Source organism: Pleurodeles waltl, chromosome 10 (genome assembly GCF_031143425.1).
Source record: "Pleurodeles waltl isolate 20211129_DDA chromosome 10, aPleWal1.hap1.20221129, whole genome shotgun sequence".
Taxonomy (NCBI): Eukaryota; Metazoa; Chordata; class Amphibia; order Caudata; family Salamandridae; genus Pleurodeles; species Pleurodeles waltl.
Genome location: NC_090449.1, coordinates 745,144,890 through 745,164,105, shown reverse-complemented (window position 1 = coordinate 745,164,105; position 19,216 = coordinate 745,144,890). Strand labels below are relative to the sequence as shown.

The window sequence follows — 19,216 nt, the reverse complement described above, 5'->3', positions numbered from 1 at the left end:
AATATGAAAATAAGCATCCTGCAAGTCAATAGACACCCATCCAGTCTTCCATGTTCAACGCCAGAAGCACCTGTGCTAGAGTCAGCATTTTCAAATTTTCCTGTTTGAGGAACCAATTCAAAATCCTCAGGTCCAGGATAGGCCTCAATCGACCATCCTTCTTGGGAGTCAGGAACTATCTCAAATAGCATCTCTGACCCTTTTCCTGCTCTGGAACCCTTTAACAAAAGGACTTGCACCTCCTGCTGAAGCAACAGGAGATGATCTTCTGTGCAGAACGAATGACAGGAGGGAAGGGAGGGGGAAACTCCCGAAAAGGAAGGGCATAACCTTTCCCCACAATATTCAGCACCCAAAAGTCCGATGTGACTAACTACCACTCGTGGAGAAAATGAAATAGCCTTCCCCCTACGGGAGAAGTATGATTCAAGATGGAGAGAAAACTAGGGGTGCTTTCCTTGTTGGGTTCCCCCATAGGAAGGAGACAAGACAGGAGGCTGCTGAGTGGCTCTTCGTGTTCTAACCCTCACCACTCTATAAGACCTATAGAGAGGGTTGGCAGGCTGCTGCATGCTGGACTGTGGCCTTGCAGGAAAAGAGGACACATGGCCATACCCCCTGAACCTCCGAAAAGATCTATAGGGTGTGGACGCTGAAGCCTGGAGTCCCAAGGACTTTGCAGTAGCCCTGCTGTCTTTAAAACGCTCCAAACTAGAGCTTGGATCCAAACAACTTCTCGCCATCAAAGGTGCGGAAGAATAAGTTACTTACCTGTAAATCCTAGTTCTCTTCCAGGGGTATCCTCATCAAAGTCATAAACATTGAATATTCCCGCCCTTGTGCGGGGACCCCGGAGCATATATAAAATATACACATATTATACATGTGTAACAAACAGTCATGCAGGCTATCATGTTAAAAACAGGCTAAAATGCTTTATTTCTATGAAGTATTTTTTCTTTTTTTTTTATATTATAAAATTACAATAGAGAATAAATATCTACGCAAGCCCCCAAAACTGGGCTTAGGGAAGCAAGCAGCAGTAAACTCTAGAGAAAAAGAGAAAAAACTGCATTGAAAAACAATGGAGCATTCTTAGCCAATAGGCTGCATGCAGGTTAACACAGGAGAACCATAAAAACTTTGGCACCGTGCCTTTAAGACCATGAGCACCTCCAGTATCCCACCATGCCTCAGGGGTGAAGGAAAGGTGACAGTTGGTTCACAGTTAGGTCAGTTCTTTTTACAGTGACAATTTGTATAACTGATTCCAGACACAGTCTGTCCTGCACTTCTAGGAGACGTGCGTCCGGGGAGGAGGGTGGGTTGTTTATGACTTTGATGAGGATACCCCTGGAAGAGAACTAGGATTTACAGGTAAGTAACTTATCCTTCTCTTCCAGGGGATCCTCATCAATAGTCATAAACATTGAATAGATTAGCAAGCCCCTCCCTAAACCCAGCGGACTGTTCAATAGAAGTGCAGGAATAGATATGTCTTACGCAAATAGATTTCTTAGAGAGGCCTGCCCCACTTGGGCATCCGCTCTTGCATCGGAGTCTAAACAATAATGTCTTGTAAACGTATGGACAGACTTCCATGTAGCAGCCTTACAAATCTCAGATATCGGAACATTGTTAAGGAGAGCAGCAGTAGCCGCTTTACCCCTTGTGGAATGCGCTCTAGGCCGCGCTAGTAATTGTTTATTAGCTAGCTGGTAAGTATTAACAATACAAGAAACTATCCATCTTGATATTGTTCGCTTAGATGCTGCCTCTCCTGTCCTTAAATAACCATAGTTTACAAACAAGCGGTTAGAGTGTCTAATCGATTTTGTCTTGTCCAGATAAAATTTCAGCACTCTTTTCAAGTCTAATGAGTGCAATGCTTTCTCTGCCGGAGTCTCCGGATTGGGAAAGAACGTCGGTAAAGATATGGTCTGATTAATATGGAATTCTGACACCACCTTCGGAAGGAAAGATGGGTGAGTTCGAAGAACCACTCTATTGTCATGAAAAACCGTGTACGGTTCTTTTGAAGACAAGGCCTGGATTTCACTGACCCTCCTCGCTGAAGTAATGGCCACTAGAAAAGCCGTCTTCCACGTAAGGTGTTGTAAAGAGGCCTTATGTATAGGCTCGAAAGGAGGGCCCATAAGTTTTGCCAGGACTATGTTCAGTTCCCATGGAGGAGAAGGCCTCCGAATTGGCGGAAAAACTTTCTTCAAACCTTCCAAGAAATCCTTGACTACAGGTTTTGTAAAGAAGGATTCCTGAGAAGGTGACTTGCGATAGGCTGTAATAGCAGACAAATGTACCTTAATAGATGATACCTGCAGACCGGACTTCGCTAGATGAAGCAAATAGGACAGTATGACATCCTCCTGTGCCCGTATGGGATTATGACTTTTCGGACAGCACCATATGTAGAATCTCTTCCACTTAAAAGCGTAAGAACGCCGCGTGGAAGGCCGTTTGGACTCTTTCAAGATGTTCATGCACTCCTGCGAGAGCCCTAGGTGCCCATACTGCAGGAATTCAGGAGCCATGCTGTTAAGCTCAGAGAGGGTAGGTTGGGATGTAGAATCCTGCCCTCCATTCTGCTCAGAAGATCCGGTCTGCACGGCAGCCTCCTGTGAGGTTTTTCCGACAGGTTGAGGAGATCCGTGTACCAGAATTGTCGGGGCCATTGTGGCGCTATAAGAATCATTCTGGTCCTGGATCTGTAAAGTTTGCTGATCACTGCCGGAATGAGGGGAATCGGCGGAAAAGCGTAAAGAAATATCCCTGACCAGTCGATCAACAGGGCATTCCCGAGAGACCCCGGACGGTAGAACCTGGATGCGAAGTCTGGGCATTTCTTGTTTACTTCGTCTGCGAAGAGATCCAGTTGAGGCCGACCCCATTGCGCGAAGATGTATTCTGCGACTTCGCCGTGTAGGACCCAATCGTGAACGTCCTCCAGGTGTCTGCTTAGAAAGTCTGCTTCCACGTTCTGCTGACCTGGCAGGTGAACTGCTGTAATTGACATTCCTCTGGCCAGGAGCCAATGCCATATCGCTTGGGACTCTCGCGATAGGGGTAGGGACCTCGTTCCCCCTTGTTTGTTCAAGTAATACATCGTGGTTGTATTGTCCGTCTGTATCAAGAGAGTTTTCCCCTGAATTAGCGGTATTAAAGACTTGAGAGCCAGATGAACCGCTCTGAGTTCTAGCAGATTGATGTGGTACTGCTTTTCCTTGTCCGACCACAGACCCTGCGCTTGAAAAGGACCCAAATGAGCCCCCCATCCCTGAAGAGATGCATCCGTTACTAGGGTGTCGGATGGAAGCACCTGGTGAAACGGAGCACCCACTGACAGGTGAGGTCTGTGCATCCACCATCTCAATGACTGAAGTGCTACAGCCGGTAGCCGCACCGTGTCCTCCCAGCGACCTGTTCTTTGGCTCCAGTTGGTCTCCAATGCCTCTTGGAGGGGTCTCATGTGGAGTCTGGCATTTGGGACAATAAAAATGCACGATGCCATGGAGCCCAGCAGTGATGTCACCTGACGTGCCGTAGGTGCGCTAGCTCTCAACAGGTCCTGGCACTTCCTGTCTATTGAGGATAGTCGTTCCTCCGAAGGATACACTTTTTGGAGTTCTGTGTTTATGATAGCTCCTAGGTAGTGAAGATTCTGCGTTGGAATCAAGGGTGACTTCTGGTAATTGACCTGAAGACCTAGAGCTTCGCAAACTCCTAGTACCATGTCCCGATGGCTTCTCGCCTGCTCCGGAGAAGAAGCCTTTAGTAGCCAGTCGTCTAGGTATGGATATATGTATATCCTTTGTCTTCGGAGATGTGCCGCCACCACTGCCTTACATTTCGAGAAAACTCTTGGGGCAGATTTCAGGCCAAAGGGTAGAACTCTGAACTGGTAATGCTGTAACGCTACACGGAAGCGCAGGAATTTTCGATGTTTGGGAGCTATTGGGATGTGAAAGTACGCATCCTGTAGGTCGATGGAGCACATCCAGTCTCCCTGATGCAGTTGAGGGAAAATCTGGTGAAGCGCTAGCATTCTGAACTTCTGCTTCCTTATGTATTTGTTCAGCAGCCGTAGGTCCAGAATTGGCCTGAAAACACCCTCTCGACCCTTCTTTGCCACTAGAAAGTAACAGGAGTAGACCCCCTGTCCTCTGTGTGCAGGTGGAACCTTCTCTATGGCATTCTTTTCTAGGAGGGCGAAAGCCTCCTTGCGTAGCAAGCTGAGATGAGATGGATTGTCTTTGGTTGGTGGCAAGCGTGGTGGAGGCTGTTTGAAAAGAAGAGAATAGCCATGTTCGACAATATTGAGCACCCATTTGTCTCTTGTGATAGAGTGCCACTCGTGAAGATAAGCCGTAATACTTCCCCCCACTGGAGTGGTGTACAGTGTCGAGGGAAGCGAGATTTCATTGCTTGGTGGGTGCTTTCGGAGTGGACTGTTGAGGTCTACTTGACCCTCGCTCCCTTGTGTTTCTCCGTTGAAAAAGAGGGCGTCCCTGTCGTTGCTGTGACCTTTGCGACCAATGAGGGGTTTGAACCCTCTGCTGGAAAGGGCGCCTGTCATACGGCCTGTACCTCCGCCTGAAATCTTTCTTTCTTTCGAGGCCCACCGCCTTCATGGTATCCACCTCGGTCTTCATGCGGGCCATCTCTTCATCTGCATGGGCACCGAATAGAGAGTTCCCGGCAAACGGGAGATTCAGGATGCATTGTTGTGCTTCCTGTTTCAAGCCAGTGAGCCTCAGCCAGGAAGATCTCCTCGCACAGATACCATGTGCGTACCCATGAGCAGCCAAATCCGCCCCATCTGCTGCCGCGCTGATAACCTGGTTGGATACCAGGCATCCTTCTTGTAGTATCTCCTGGAAATTTTGTCTGTCTTCTCTGGGCAATTTTTCTGTAAATCTACTGAGGGAGTCCCACAGAGAACGATCATACCTGCCCAGGAGCGCAGACGCACTGGAGACCTTCATTGCTGAAGCCGCCGTCCCGCATATCTTTCTCCCTAGAGAGTCTAGATGCCTGCTCTCTTTATCCGGGGGCACCATGGATGAAGATGCCACCGAGTGGGTCTTTCGGGCGGCAGCTATGATAACCGAGTCCGGTGGCGGATCCTTTCTAAGGAATAAAGGGTCTTGTTCTGGAGCCTTGTATTTTTTGAGAAGTCTAGCCGGGGCAGACTTAAGCGAGGCTGGAGCCAGAAAAGTGTCCATGGTTGGCTGCAACAAGCCAGGCACTAGAGGCAGCAACTTTTTCGACGCTGATCTCTGTTGTAGAGTCTCAAAGATGACCGATGAGGAAGTAGATGGTTCTGGAACCTCTATGTTGAGTTTCTGCGCTCCTCTTAGCAACACCTCGTTGAATGTGGTAATGTCATCCACCGGTGAGACTCTAGCAGGTGGTGAATCTGTTAGGGTGGGTGAGTAACGCCCGACAGATGAACCTGATGAAGACCAAGAGGGTGATCTTCTTCTTGACCGCGACATGCATCTTTGTTGAGAGCGAGACCTGCTGCGAGACGCTGTAGCCGAGCGTCTAGGCCTCGCGGTCGGTTGGCGAGGAGCTGAACGAGCCCGTTCTGCCCTGGCTGTCGGTGACGGCGTTCTTGGCAGGGAGGCAGTAGGCGAATACATTCGCGAATATTGCGAATCTGGGGAGGCCGCTGGTCTGTTGAGGCTCTCCAGCCATCTCGGAGATAGGTTGATGGGCGAGACATGCCCAGATGATGCCGCTCTTGACCGAGAAGAGTCGCTCGGTATGGAGACCACTGGAGATGGCGCCTTGTCTGGCGTGGGGCGATGTTCTGCTCCCTGTGGGACAGGTAAAACCTGAGTCGACGTCGATGGCTGTTTCGACGTCGAAGGGCCCCCAGCCGGTTGCTCCTGCCTCGACGCTGAGTGTCTCGACGTTGAGTGCCTTGACGTCGAACGGCGATCCTTGGACCTCGACCTGCTCGCCGTCGTGTGCCTCGACGTGGAGCGATGGGAGGTCGACGGCGGATGTCTCTCGTGCCGTCGTGGTGTTTTCGACGTCGTGTGTCCTGACGTCGGGGGGTGCACAGCCTTTGGCGGCGACCGGGCACGCCGGCCATGGCTCGACGTCGATCGGCGAGCTGCCGTCGACGGAGACCTGCCCCTGCTCTGATGTTCCCCCGACGCCGATCCCTTCGACGTCGGGTGTGTCGCCGTCGACGGCGATCTATGCCGGTGAGACGGTGGTAGCGACGACGTCGACGGTGAACAAACAGGTACTTTCCTACCTGTCGACGTCGACCGGGCCATTCTCTCCAGAGAATGGCCTTCTGGCTGTCTGGGAAGTGAGGAGGACGATGTTCTTTGCCTCTCCTGAAGCCCATGTAGCCGGATCTTCTCTCTGTCTTTCAGAGTCCTCCTAGACATGTTCTTGCAGTACTTACAAGTGTCAGGGCAGTGACTCTGAGGCAGGCACACTATGCACAGAGAGTGGGGATCTGGCTGGGCCTTCTTCTTCCCACAAGCAGGGCATTTGACAAAAAGTGAAGGCATTTTTCTGTCAGAAAAAACCTGCCTAGCTCAGACAAAGGTGTTATTTGTCGAGTGAAAAGTGAAAAAACGCTTTTTTAAAGAATTTTTCTGAGAAAAACTCAGAAAAACTGAGAGCTCAATGCTCCAGGATCCTCTCAGAAGAAGCCGGAAAAAAGAACTGACCTAACTGTGAACCAACTGTCACCTTTCCTTCACCCCTGAGGCATGGTGGGATACTGGAGGTGCTCAGGGTCTTAAAGGCACGGTGCCAAAGTTTTTATGGTTCTCCTGTGTTAACCTGCATGCAGCCTATTGGCTAAGAATGCTCCATTGTTTTTCAATGCAGTTTTTTCTCTTTTTCTCTAGAGTTTACTGCTGCTTGCTTCCCTAAGCCCAGTTTTGGGGGCTTGCGTAGATATTTATTCTCTATTGTAATTTTATAATATAAAAAAAAAATCAAAAAAAAATCATAGAAATAAAGCATTTTTGACTGTTTTTAACATGATAGCCTGCATGACTGTTTGTTACACATGTATAATATGTGTATATTTTATATATGCTCCGGGGTCCCCGCACAAGGGCGGGAATATTCAATGTTTATGACTATTGATGAGGATCCCCTGGAAGAGAAAAAAGGGAACTGACATCAGCACGCTGGCAAGGACTTCTTATTGCCACTATGACATCAGACAGAGTTGCGTGCGGAGCGGTGCAATTGTGACGTCTTCATCGACGTGAAGAGCTAGGAAGAAAATTTCCTTCGAATGCTGGCTCTTTGGGAGAATTCATAAGGTGAGGAATCCACAGGTAGTTGTATCCATCAGAAATGCAACCAAGTATTAGTCTACTTGGATTGGTGGGATTGCCCACATCCACAATTGAGCCTATTTTTAAAACAATCACAGCCAAGTTAAACTAATTTTTAGGCATGTAGCATTCCTAGGTCATCTTTCCAATAAGATGCACGAGTCTCAATGCAGAACAGTAAGCCTAATTTTTAAGCAACTGAAAGCAGTAACCCAAGTCTGCATTAGGTTAGAATTCAGGCTTTTGAGGTAATTGCATCATTTAATAGGACACAACCTGAAATTATGCTATGTGCTCAAGTCTGCAAACCAGAGTTAATGAAGACAGCAATCTGAAAGGAACTAAATATTATCTAATTGAAGTGGAATTGTGCTGGTTTGAATATTTAGAAATATTTGATTATTTTTCAGCTGGCTCCAGTATTGGAACTACTGAGTCACAGAAATGTTTTTAACTTTCTTGCACACTTTATCTGTATCTGCCCAAAATTATGTAAAATCTGGTGCAGGTCAATATATGAAGAAGGAGTGATGACCTGCAGAAGAGCAACTGACTTATTGTAACAGCAGGACTCAGCTATTGGCTCAGCTCGCAACCGTTTTGGCCCCAGCGACAAAAATGTTTAAAATTGTCTTAGGAAGAGAGGACACATAGAAGTAGCTGACATGCAGTGTTTATTATTATCAGTAAATTAGGGAAGCAACTTATTTATTATTCACTGCTCTTTGTAAGGAGCACCACATAATGCACCTCAAGGGCTTGTTAGATATATTATTTCGAGTCTGGTGGTATGGGCACCAACAAGTATTTTTTTTAATGCTGTGAGGGGCTACAGGAAGTGAAGGAGTCCCCAAGCAGCATTAAAAAAACATGGCCTGATCTAGACATTGGCAGAGAGGTTACTCTGTCTCAATGGTGACGGTTGTCCCATCCACCTAAATCTAAATCCCATTGCATATAATGGGATTTAGATTTTAGTGGATGGGATATCCGTCACCGTTGTGACAGAGTAACCCCTCTGCCAATATCTAAATCAGACCCTAAGTCTTCTGGGTCAATAAATCCATGACCCAGAATTTTTAAACCACTCCTGGCTGGAGCTCTATACTCTTCAGCTGGAGTGTAGATCCCCCTTGTGGTCAGTTTTATGTCTGCACTTGGAAGCTAAAAAAAAAGGACTCAAACACGGTGTTGTTTTTTTTTTTTTTTTAATAAAGCTGTATTATTTTTTTTAATGACAATCACTTTTTATTAAACATTGATCTGTGTGAATTAATTAAATATACATTTCATTATAATTATAGTCATTTTCTATCAAGAACAACACATGTGCTTGATATATGTTGATTTTATGAGTCCTTCATAAAGCCAACAGTTCCACTTTTTATATTTTGGTGTTCTGACTGTTTGACAAAGTAAGTAGCTCGGCCATTCTTAAAATGAAAACCCCTTATATTCAGCCCTGTGCACCCACGGGCTTCGGATGCCAGGCCCTGCACTGAAACCACCCGCTGTGCATGGCACAACAAGGGTGGCTGGGCACAGGGCCTGGCCAGTGGCCAACCCCTCGCCGAACATGGCTACCTGTGAGGGTTTGGCTACAGGTCCTGGCCAACAAGTCAGGCTCTGCTGACAACCTCACACAGGGCTCGGGCGAAGACCCTGGGTGGTGGGGAGTTTCATGTCTGCGAGGGGTTAGATGAAGGACCTAGCCACAGTCCAGGCCCTTCGTCCAACCTCACACTGCGCACAACTACGTGGGGTTAGATGCCCACAGGAGGTTGGATGTAGGACCTGGCTGCAGGTGGGGTGGGGTCGGTGGTAGGTGTGGTAATAAAATACTACTTTATGTTTTTTTAAAAATCCTGGAAATTTCACAGAGCAAACCAAAGTTTAAGTGGCATTATAGTTAGGTATGGTAATTAAATTGTACTTTGCTTTTAAAAAACTTAGATATTCACTAAAAAAAACAAAGCTTAAAGGAACACATCCTTGCCATCCACTGCTAATTACCTCATATCACATCACTCATGACATGTTCTATGACATCGTTGATTTCAAAGTATGCATGGCGGGGTTTTACCTGACATTTTCACCTAACTATAACGTCCCTTCAAACTTTGTTTTTTCTGCGAATATCCCTTATGTAGAAACGTTCATATACATAAATCTTTATTGACTTTGCGGCCTAAAGAAGAAAGGGCCCAATTTTATTTATTTTTCTTATTTAAAAAATCTCCAAATATAGGAAAATAGACATTATACCTAAAGTGACTAGAAACCAACAAACCTCTTTTGAATACTGCAAAATAAAGGGAATGCAGGGCAATGCTAGCAAGTAGACTGCACAAGCAAAGCAGAAAACTGGCATTGTGCCTTTAAGAGCCTTCCTTCAGTGTCCCATCATGTCACATTGTGCCCTAGAAGTGACAGTTGGGTCAGTTCATTTGCACAGAGATAAGATTCTGGGTGATGAGAACCTCCATTTTAACATCTTGTCAGGGGGAGGGGTTGCTTATGACTTTGAAGAGGATTCTCCTGAAATAGAACTAGCATTACTGATAAGAAATGTTTCCTTCTCTCAGAGGGAATCCTCATCAATAATCATAAGCACTGAATAGAATAGCAAGCTCATCCTATTAGTTTCCGTGGACCAGAAGAAAAAACAAACAGTTTTCAATATTACAAAAAACGATTTGTCAAAGAAGCTTGGCTTACCTGGTTATCTGCTTCTGAATCTGAATCTACTTAAATACTGTCTGTGACATGTTTGTATGGATCTCCTCATAGCAGCTTTAATAATCTCTGAAATGGGCAAATTCTTCATTAGTGCCATTGAAAATGTAGCTGAATGTGACTTTGGCTTAGCAGGTAGAGCCTGATTTGCAAACCGGTAACAAAGTCTAATGCAAGAAATGGAACATGTAGAAATGGTCTGCTTTGATGTGGAAAGACCAGACTTCACAGGGCCATAGATCAGATTTTGTGAAATCTTTTGTTTTGTCTAGAAAGAATTTCAGTACAGTTTTGACATCTAATGAGTAAAAAGCCCTTTTTGCTGGATTGGAAGGTTTCATGAAGAAGGATGGCATGTCTATGGTTTGAGTCACATGAAAACCTGCAACCACCTGTGGAAAAAAGGTAGAGTGGGTTTTCATTATCATATTCGTCTTTATGAAAACTCGCATAATGCTTTTGAACACAGGGCCTGGAATTCACTGATTGTGCATGTACCAAATTGCTACCGGGAAGGCTGTCTTCCCTGACAAATTTAGCATAATCACCTTGTGTATAGGTTCAAAGGGTGAACACATCAACTTTGAAAGCATAATATTTAGTTCCCATAGCATGGAAGGGCTCCGAATACGAGAAAAAACCTTTTTGATACCCTCTAAGCAAAGGTTTGTGAAGGTCATTTCCTATATGCACTAATCGCTTTAAGGTGTATTTTTATAGATATAAAAGAAAGGCAAAACCTCGCCAAATATGAAAAGGTATGGAATAACCACCTCCTCTTATCATCTAATAGGATTATATTTATTCTGTATACACCACATGCAGATTCACTTCCCTTTAAATGCATGTGTTGCACTAGTGGAGGATCGCCTTACCTCTTTCAAAATATCCATATAGTATTGCAGAAGATGTAGATGTTCATACTGCAAGATTTGAGGAGATAAACCACCAATTTCAATGGTAGTAGGATGGGGTGTAGGATATGGCCCCAAACCTGTAGAGAAGATCCAGTCTGCATTGCAGTTTCATGTATGGTCTCTTTAGTAGGTGAAGAAGACCTGTTAACCACCACTGATGTAGCCATTCCAGGGCTACATGAATCATTCTTACTCTGGAATACCAGAGCTTGAACAACATGGTTGTAAACAGAGGGATGGAAGGAAACGCGTAGAGAAATTTCCTTGACCCGTCAATCAAAAGGGCATCCTCTATAGACTTAGGTTGGTGACACCTTGATGTGAAGTTTGGGCATACTTTTGTTGCTTGCGTCTGCACATAAATGTATTTGTGGATAGCCCCATTTTGCGAAAACTCAACTGCAGGACTTCTTTGTTGTGGATTCAGCTGTGATTTTTGTGCCATTAGTTGAATGAGGGTATCCTCTTTTTTGCTATGTATCCCCAATAGGTGGACTGCTGTGAATCTCAGACATCTTGCCAATAGCCATTTCCAAATTGTCTTGAGTGTATCCCTCCGGCTTGCTCACATAATATACTGTGGTTGCATTTTCCATTTAAAAAAAGAAAAATATTCACTCTAAACGAAGAGATAAGTGATTTTAGAGCAAGATGGATGGCTATTACCTCCAGCACTCTGAAGGCCAATCACCACTTACCTGACCAATGCTGGAGGCTGCAGAAGTGAAGAACAGGCCACGAATACTACAGGCAAGTTACTGCAGCACACAGGTTTCAAGAACTGTGTAATGGCAATAGCCTACAAGGGAAGGGGGTTGGGACTCAACATTTCTGGGCAAGTAATGAGAGCCTACATGGATTATGAAGAGAAAATAAGAAGGACTCCAGCTAAGTAACAAGTTCTGCTTTGTACAACTGCATCATAATGGGATTTGAATTTTAATAGCAGCTCAAGACAACATTCCTTGTTTCAAGGAAGATGAAGTAGGGTAATAAGACAAAGCAAATGTTTAAAATTGCCACACTGATGTCCTTTCTCAAGGGGCAATCATTCAAGACAACGATAACCTACATAAGCAATGGTAGAGAACAATTAAATCATTTAGCAAAAAGCTCTAATATTACAAACAACAATAAGCCAAAGTAAAGTGTTTTTGTTCATACATGACTGCTTGGTAGAGAAACCTGTGATGAATAAACAAATTACTTTTCTATAGAATACCTCAAAAGGGAAAATAAACCCACCTTCAAGACAAGCTTGAGTTTCCTTTAATCGCTTGTCCTTGGCAATCTGCACAAGGCGGGATAGCTGGCCAAAGCTGTAGACTTTGATCATAGATGAAGAAAGAAGGAGCAATGGATTTTCATCTTTGTCTTTTTCCTCTGATTTCACAGTTCCTTCACTAGAGTAAATAGACATTTTACAAATTAGTATGCTTCTAAGAATGAGTGGAGGGCTAAGTACATATATGATACATCATGGAGGGTTCTAGATTGTAAAAGGCAGTTTTAGTTCTGTCCAGCAGAACAGCTTGTAAGAAATACATTAGACTACCTAATGGCACCAATCCGTAGGAAGAAATGTATCTTACACAGCATTTATTAACAATATTTTTTGCAAATCTAACTAGCAAGCTGGCTGCCACAAAAAGTTTTAGAAATGTCAATAGCTGCTAGAGTGTTTATCCCAGGTCCTGATCCAAGACAGGGTTATTAAGAGACTTGGGTGTGTCTGTGAGCAACTACACATTGTAATAATTACTTGCCTGAAGAGAGCAGAACACCAGTGGGTCAGGGATCACAAAGGCTACGCACCCCAAGAAGGTGATAACGTAAGTCCACAGGCAGACCCCTAAATTTTGAGGCCTATGGGGCATGGCCAGGGAACATGGGCAACAGGACGTGAGCTCCTGAGCTACCAACCAGCCTTACGCAATAATCCTGTACAGGTGCCCTTCTTGTTCCATTTCCCACTGAGCTGAAGTGACTGGTTGGCCTGCTGCCCTACTTGTGCCTCGTAAAGAGATCTCCCGGCTGCCCAAAAATACCAAGGCGTGGTGCGGAGGCTGAGTCCTTGGGTCTACTGAAGTGAAACTGGGAGCGGCATCAGTCTGTTGTTGCCCGATTCTATGAAACTATCCCCTACTCGGCCTGCGTTAACTACACTGCGGAACGTGCCGTGCTGTGCCTGTCGGTTGAGGAGCTGAGCGCTTTGACTGTGCCTGCGGCTAGTGCTGGTGGACTGGGATGCTAGCGGCGGTGCCCACACAGCATGTCTCCTGGTAACCGCCGCGGCGCTTGTCCTCCACCCGGTGAGTCGGGTGGAGTGACTGGTGGTCCGTGTGTCGCATCAGAGGGCCTCTGCAGGGCTGGTGCATCTGTTGGTCAGCAGCGGGAGGATCCGGTGGCTGGAGGAGCTATACCTGACACAAATATCTGCATCGGAACCTGGGGCCACAGCGAGAGGCCAATGCTGCAGGCGGGCAGAGAGGAGCAGCTGGGCTTGAGTCGTCACCAGATCCCTAGGTGCACTGGGCTGCTTACCCACCCCATGCTAATAGAGGAGCGCTCCCTGTGTGCCCCGTAGGGAGGGATGGGGGCTGACTAAGAGGAGACTGGCTGCCCTCCAATGTCCTCTTTGTTTTCACAGATCAAAGGAGGCACTGAAGGCTCAATGCAAGTGGGCATGGAGATGAAACGCCCTGTCAAGGTCCCCCAACGGTTCTGATAGTATACTGTTTGGTGGCGCCGGCCTTACTGTATACCCAGGGGTGCCTGAGTTCTAACCACTGACTATCCCAGTGGTGCCTGGGGGCCTGGATCCTCTCAAGTAATTGTGTACCTGGGCCCACCTGCATCATACATTTTGGACTTTTTACACCCCTCAGTAGCTTGAAGACAGCCTGTGTGGTGTCTTACACGGGATCCGTCTCTGCTCTTCACCTAGTTGCAGACCCTCTGTGCAGTACCTACAGTTAGTACTTCTTAGCTGACCTGAGTTGTGATACCTTGGGGTGGCCCCCGGTGCTGGAAGGTCCGAGGGGGGTGCGTGATAGCCAGTGAAAGCCTCACGATCTACACAGCTATCATCGATAGCGGAGCTTTAGCACTGCAGTCCTAGCGCCCTGCACCAGACTTAATTAGATCCACCTGTCACTGGTGGGCACAGTGCACAATTCCTACACATCAATTCAGAAGTGGGCTTCTGCGGCCAGAGTGACCCAGAGTAACTCAGTATGGGCATAGATAAGGCAGCCCGCTCCCATGGTGCCAACACCTTTACTCATTATACCACTCCTGACATCAAACGCAGAGAATAACTAAGCAAACTGACACAGATAACTCTGAAGAAGGACAGGAGGGGGTGATACAGGGGAGTCGCACTGCTCTGGGATACAAAATTGAAGCTGTCTCCGTTGACGTCAACCTGCCTATGGCAGACCTGCGGAATGTAGCAGATAATGTCAAATCAGTGGAAGACAACATCACTGCACTGAGGGGAAGTTGCAGCCCTAAAAAACAGATGGCTCTGATGACTACTCTCACTGTGGGCATCGGAGGTGCCCTTTCTGGAAAATTGGATAAGACGGGACCTTAAGTCACAGGGCCTGTCAGATGGACCCCCTCGGGATCTCAACGCCAAGATCTTAAACTATAGAGACAGACACTGTATCCTAAGGGCAGCACGGTAGAGCCGGGCCCCGCAGTTTGAGAACACAAAAATCGCCATACACCCTGATTATACAAAACAGGTACAGGGAAGATATACATCATTCCTTAGTGTTAAACAGAAGTTAAGGGCTTTTAATCTCTGGTACATGCTCTTGTACCCTGCGCAGCTCAAAATTTACACCAAGGAAAAGCTCACTTCTTCGATCGCCCAGAAGATGTTTGGGAGTGGCTTGAAATCAGAGGGGAATCTGCTGATGCCATGTCGGGGGCCAGCTGCTGTCGGTCCTGGGGAACACACCTGCGCAATCACCATAACAAACCCCATTGAGGACGACCAGTCCTAACTCTTATCCCTTGGGCACTCGTAAAGTGATGATTAAGGAGGATGGCACTATGCAGCGGAGCTATGATGGCACACCGTCTGCTGCCCAGGACCTGGACACGCAGCTGCCCACAGCTATTACTGGTCATGGAGATCCAAGTCCTTTACCGGACTATGGGCCAGATGTATGAAGCCTGTTTGCATTTCTTAATGGTCCGAATCATTATTTCGGGCCATTAAGAAATGCAAACTGGGCTTTTCTTATGTACCAAGCCCTTTAGGCATGACAAATTGTGATTTCTACCCTGTAGAAATCCCAATTTGCAATTCCCAGAATAAAAAAATCGCAAATAGGGATTTCCTATTTGCAATTCCTATTCTGATCTACCAAGCATTTCCAAGTCGATGGTAACCAGGTGTAATTTTTAAAAACAACGCACAGCACTGTGCTTTTTTAATTGCAATAGAGCACACACATGCCCTGAAAGGCATATGTGTGCTCTACAGGTACACCGCTATTTTTGTGGTGCACCAAGGGAGGCCTTTTGCCCATTGCCACCCCTGGTTTTACATTTCCTAAATAGCGATTTTCTAGTAGGAAATCACTATTTAGGAAATGCAAAACCATCCCATTGACTCAAATGCAAAGGGATTACATAATACAAATTTCCTAATAGCGATCCTACATTGTAGGAATCGCTACTGCCTTTGTGCATAGCATTTTGCATTTCTTAAATAGAGATTTCTATGAAGTCGCTATTTAAGAAATGCAAAATTGTATTTTCGTATATCTGGCCCTTTGTTTCTGACACCGGGCTGGCTCCAGGGGTAGGGCCTGGAAGTACTTGAATGTCCAGGAGGGCAGAGTATGATGGGGCACTTTCAAGAAAAGCTCTGACGGGTTGCCTGATATGCATATACCTTTGTGATTGCTAGCGGAGGCCTGGCGACTATACTAAACTGTCCACTGGGCGATACCATGAGGGGTTCGCATATTTGGGGGATGGCATGCATCTGCAGCAACATAGATAAGGGTTTTTCGACAAATCCGGGGACACCTAGCACAGCCAGTCTGGTCGAGAGTGACTTGTTGTTCTAATTTGCCAATCCCAGTTGAACTGGCGGGGACACAGTGCACGTCCTGGCGCATGTATGGAGCGGAGTCAAATAGTTGTAATATTGCATTTTTTCTGTCTGTGAGTGGGTGGGGGGTCCGTTGTTAGTCATTGTTTAGCAGAGTTATTTGTTTTGCAGCTACAGAGGGGAGAGCAGGATGGGGGGCCACGAAGTCTGATTACAGTGTCAAATGAGGGGTGATTACAAAGTTTTAACCTGGAATGTCCTGGAATTGGGAACATATAGGAAACGATACAGGATCTTGTTCTTCCTTAATTATGAAAGCATTGACATTGCATGTTTACAGGAAACTCACCTAGACAATGCAGGTGCCACAAGAGTGGCTAAAACATGGCGAGGACAGGTGTAGCACACCTCTTTCTCTACATATGCTAGGGGAGTCTTGATATGGGTGGCACCAGGTGTCTCATTCTCTCTTTCTTATGTGGAAGCTGACGAACAAGGTTGGTACGTTCTACTTCAGGGTACCTTAGATGGGAAGGATCTCTATTATGAAACACTTATGCCCCTCATACTCATGATCCAGCCTTTTTTCTCACAGCGAAGGAACTGATCACCCAAGAGGTCTGAGGTCGACGAGACTTCTGTACGTGGGTCATTGATTTTGTTGGTATAGTACTTTGCTTTGGCTAATGTGATGAGCTGTCTATACGTTATACTGATGGATTTTATTATCATGCAGTACTCAGGAGTTATGTTTTTCTTTCCTGTCTCAAAATGGATAGTTCATTGTCAGAAAGGTTTTTAGGGTACCAAGATGCTGAAGGGTTTAGCCTGCACTTGTGTGCTGTAATTGGGCACTGATGTTCATATAGTTTTTGAAGAAGCATTTTAGTTGATTAGAAAGGTGCTGGGTTATGTGTCAGTCATTTACTGCGCAACGCATTAGAATTACAATTCTCACTAAAATGGTTCACTTAAATATATTGGGAAAGTCAGTTTAAAAAACAGCAGATGAAAATAAAGAAAGTACAGTTTAAATCCTCAAGAGCAAATGCCAGGGCTGGACAGGCCTTTTACTTTACCGGGCAAGGAATGGAGGATCATGGGGGAAGCTAGGGTGCATGAAACTTTGTGGGGGATAGGCAGGCCGGACAGAAATGGAGGGTTGTGGCAGGATATACATGCAGGGTTATTTAAGGAGTCAGGAGAGGGTGTTATGGCCTCTTCCTGACTCCTCACACTACCAGTTGTAGCTTCGCTAAGCGGCTTAGGCCTTACTGGGTGCTGCGGCCTTCAGATGGAGGGTAAATGTGAGGTAGATGTGGTATGCGAGGCCCTGAATACTCTTGGTGTGCTGGGAACGCCGACCGGCTCAAGCCAGGTGTCCTAGATCAGGCCTGGGTTGGGATGTGTTGGCCAACAGGAGCCTCATAGGGCTTTGTTGCAGCCATGGTTGCGGCATGCTTCCTGCCCAGGCAAAAAGCAAAAGACAAATGGGGAGGGGCAGGGAGAGGCAGTACTGCGGTGCCCAGGGCTACGGGGAAAAAGGCTGCAGGGAGGCACTTCTGGAGATGGCTTGCTCACTGAACAGGCATCTGGGGGGGGGGAATGAGGCCAATGAATCTCAAACAAGCTGTGGTTGCTGAAATACCTACAGGGGCCCTGGAAGCATGTGGTCGCCTGCCCTTAGAAGGTTCATCAGATCTCTCCTGCAGGGCAGCCTGGAGAGGTCAGAGAAAGAACATAGAACATGGTGCTTGGCCTGTAGAATAAAAAGGAAGCAGACTGGGGTCACAGACAGGGGGTCCCGGGCTGGCAGTTGGGGCTGGGGATGTTGCCTTGCCTGATACACAGGAGGGAGAGGCAGGCCTAGTGGTGGCATGGCAATTTTGAACTTTTATAGCCAGTTCCCGGGCAGAAGCGTGAGGACAGACCATTTGGGCTGGGGAGTGGACACACAAAGAGGTGGCAAGGGATTAACCTAGAGGCCAGGATTAAAGAGCAGCGCAAAATGATTGAAGAGGCAGAAGCATGTTAGGAGCATCTATGCAGTGCTAGGGAGGCATCAGCAAACCAGGTGGGACAGGTAAAGGAAGCCAAGGGGGTGTCAGGAGCACGGGAATCCAGGGCCGTCACGGGTAGTCATGGTGGAGGAGGGTGCTGGTTGTGGGTGCGGGATGAGAGTAGCGAGTGGATGCAGGTTTCAGGAGCTATTGCTGCTTGTGAGCCTGGTGGAGGGGGAGACCAGCTAGGCTGGAGCAGCCAAGCGGTTAGTGGATCGAGGCCAGCAGGTGAGGCTGCCAGACAGTTGGTGACACCAGCAGAGAGCATGACAGCCCCTGGCCTGAAGAACTAGGGGGTGTTCGGCAGCCTTCCCTATGCCCAGGGATTGACCACGCAATCCACCGGCTACATTACTTTCTTTGTTAGATGGGGCTATGCTTGATGTGTGGATGGGGAAAGTATCAGACCGCTTAATGCCTGAAGTGAACGTGGGTGCAGATGAGCTGGACTTGGATTATAACGAAGGAAGTGAGGAGTGGGAGGACGGTGAAGTGTGTGATGGAGGTGAAGAGCATACGCTGGTAACAAAAGAAAACTAGAGTGGTGGTACAACAGTCTTAGCAGTTGGTGTCCTATAGAAGCAGATTGAGAAAGGAATATGCAGGCTTATCGGCAGGTAAGAAAGGTTGGTGGTCAGTATGGGATACACAGATCTGTATGCATGGTTTGAAGATTTGTAAATCAACAGGTGTTGGGGTGATAGAAGGTGTGGGTGAGATAACAAAAGAAACTGGGGATGTGGCAGACGCAGGAAGATGGTAATAAATTGGTAAATATTACCGGGGTTTAGACAGACTCCCAAAAGTTTGATGACGACATTGGTGAGGAGAGCAAAGATGGGGGGACATAAAAAGCGTTTGCGGTACAAAGGATTGGTCATGCACCTTACGTCTCATTTCTCTGATAAGGCTAAGAATAGAATATGTAAACATGAATACATTGATGTGTTTTAGAGTTTTACACAGGGGCATTCAGGCTAAAGAGGGGTCCAAGGAGGAAGGGTGGGTACTGGCACAGCGGCACAGGGTATCCATTACCATGGAGAACTGGACGTCGGCACTTTTTATCTATGCTAGTATTTACTGTGA

The 19,216-nt window shown here is 46.6% G+C and overlaps 1 protein-coding gene across 2 annotated transcripts in view; it reads right to left on the bottom strand.

Moving 5' to 3' along the window:
* ODAD2 (outer dynein arm docking complex subunit 2) overlaps window positions 1-19,216 on the bottom strand; it is an 827,935-nt gene that overhangs the window by 741,195 nt on the left and 67,524 nt on the right. For both annotated transcript variants that reach the window (XM_069211313.1, XM_069211314.1), the window contains exon 3: window positions 12,236-12,393. In XM_069211313.1, the coding sequence (XP_069067414.1) occupies window positions 12,236-12,393 (158 nt within the window). The remainder of the gene's footprint in view (window positions 1-12,235; window positions 12,394-19,216) is intronic.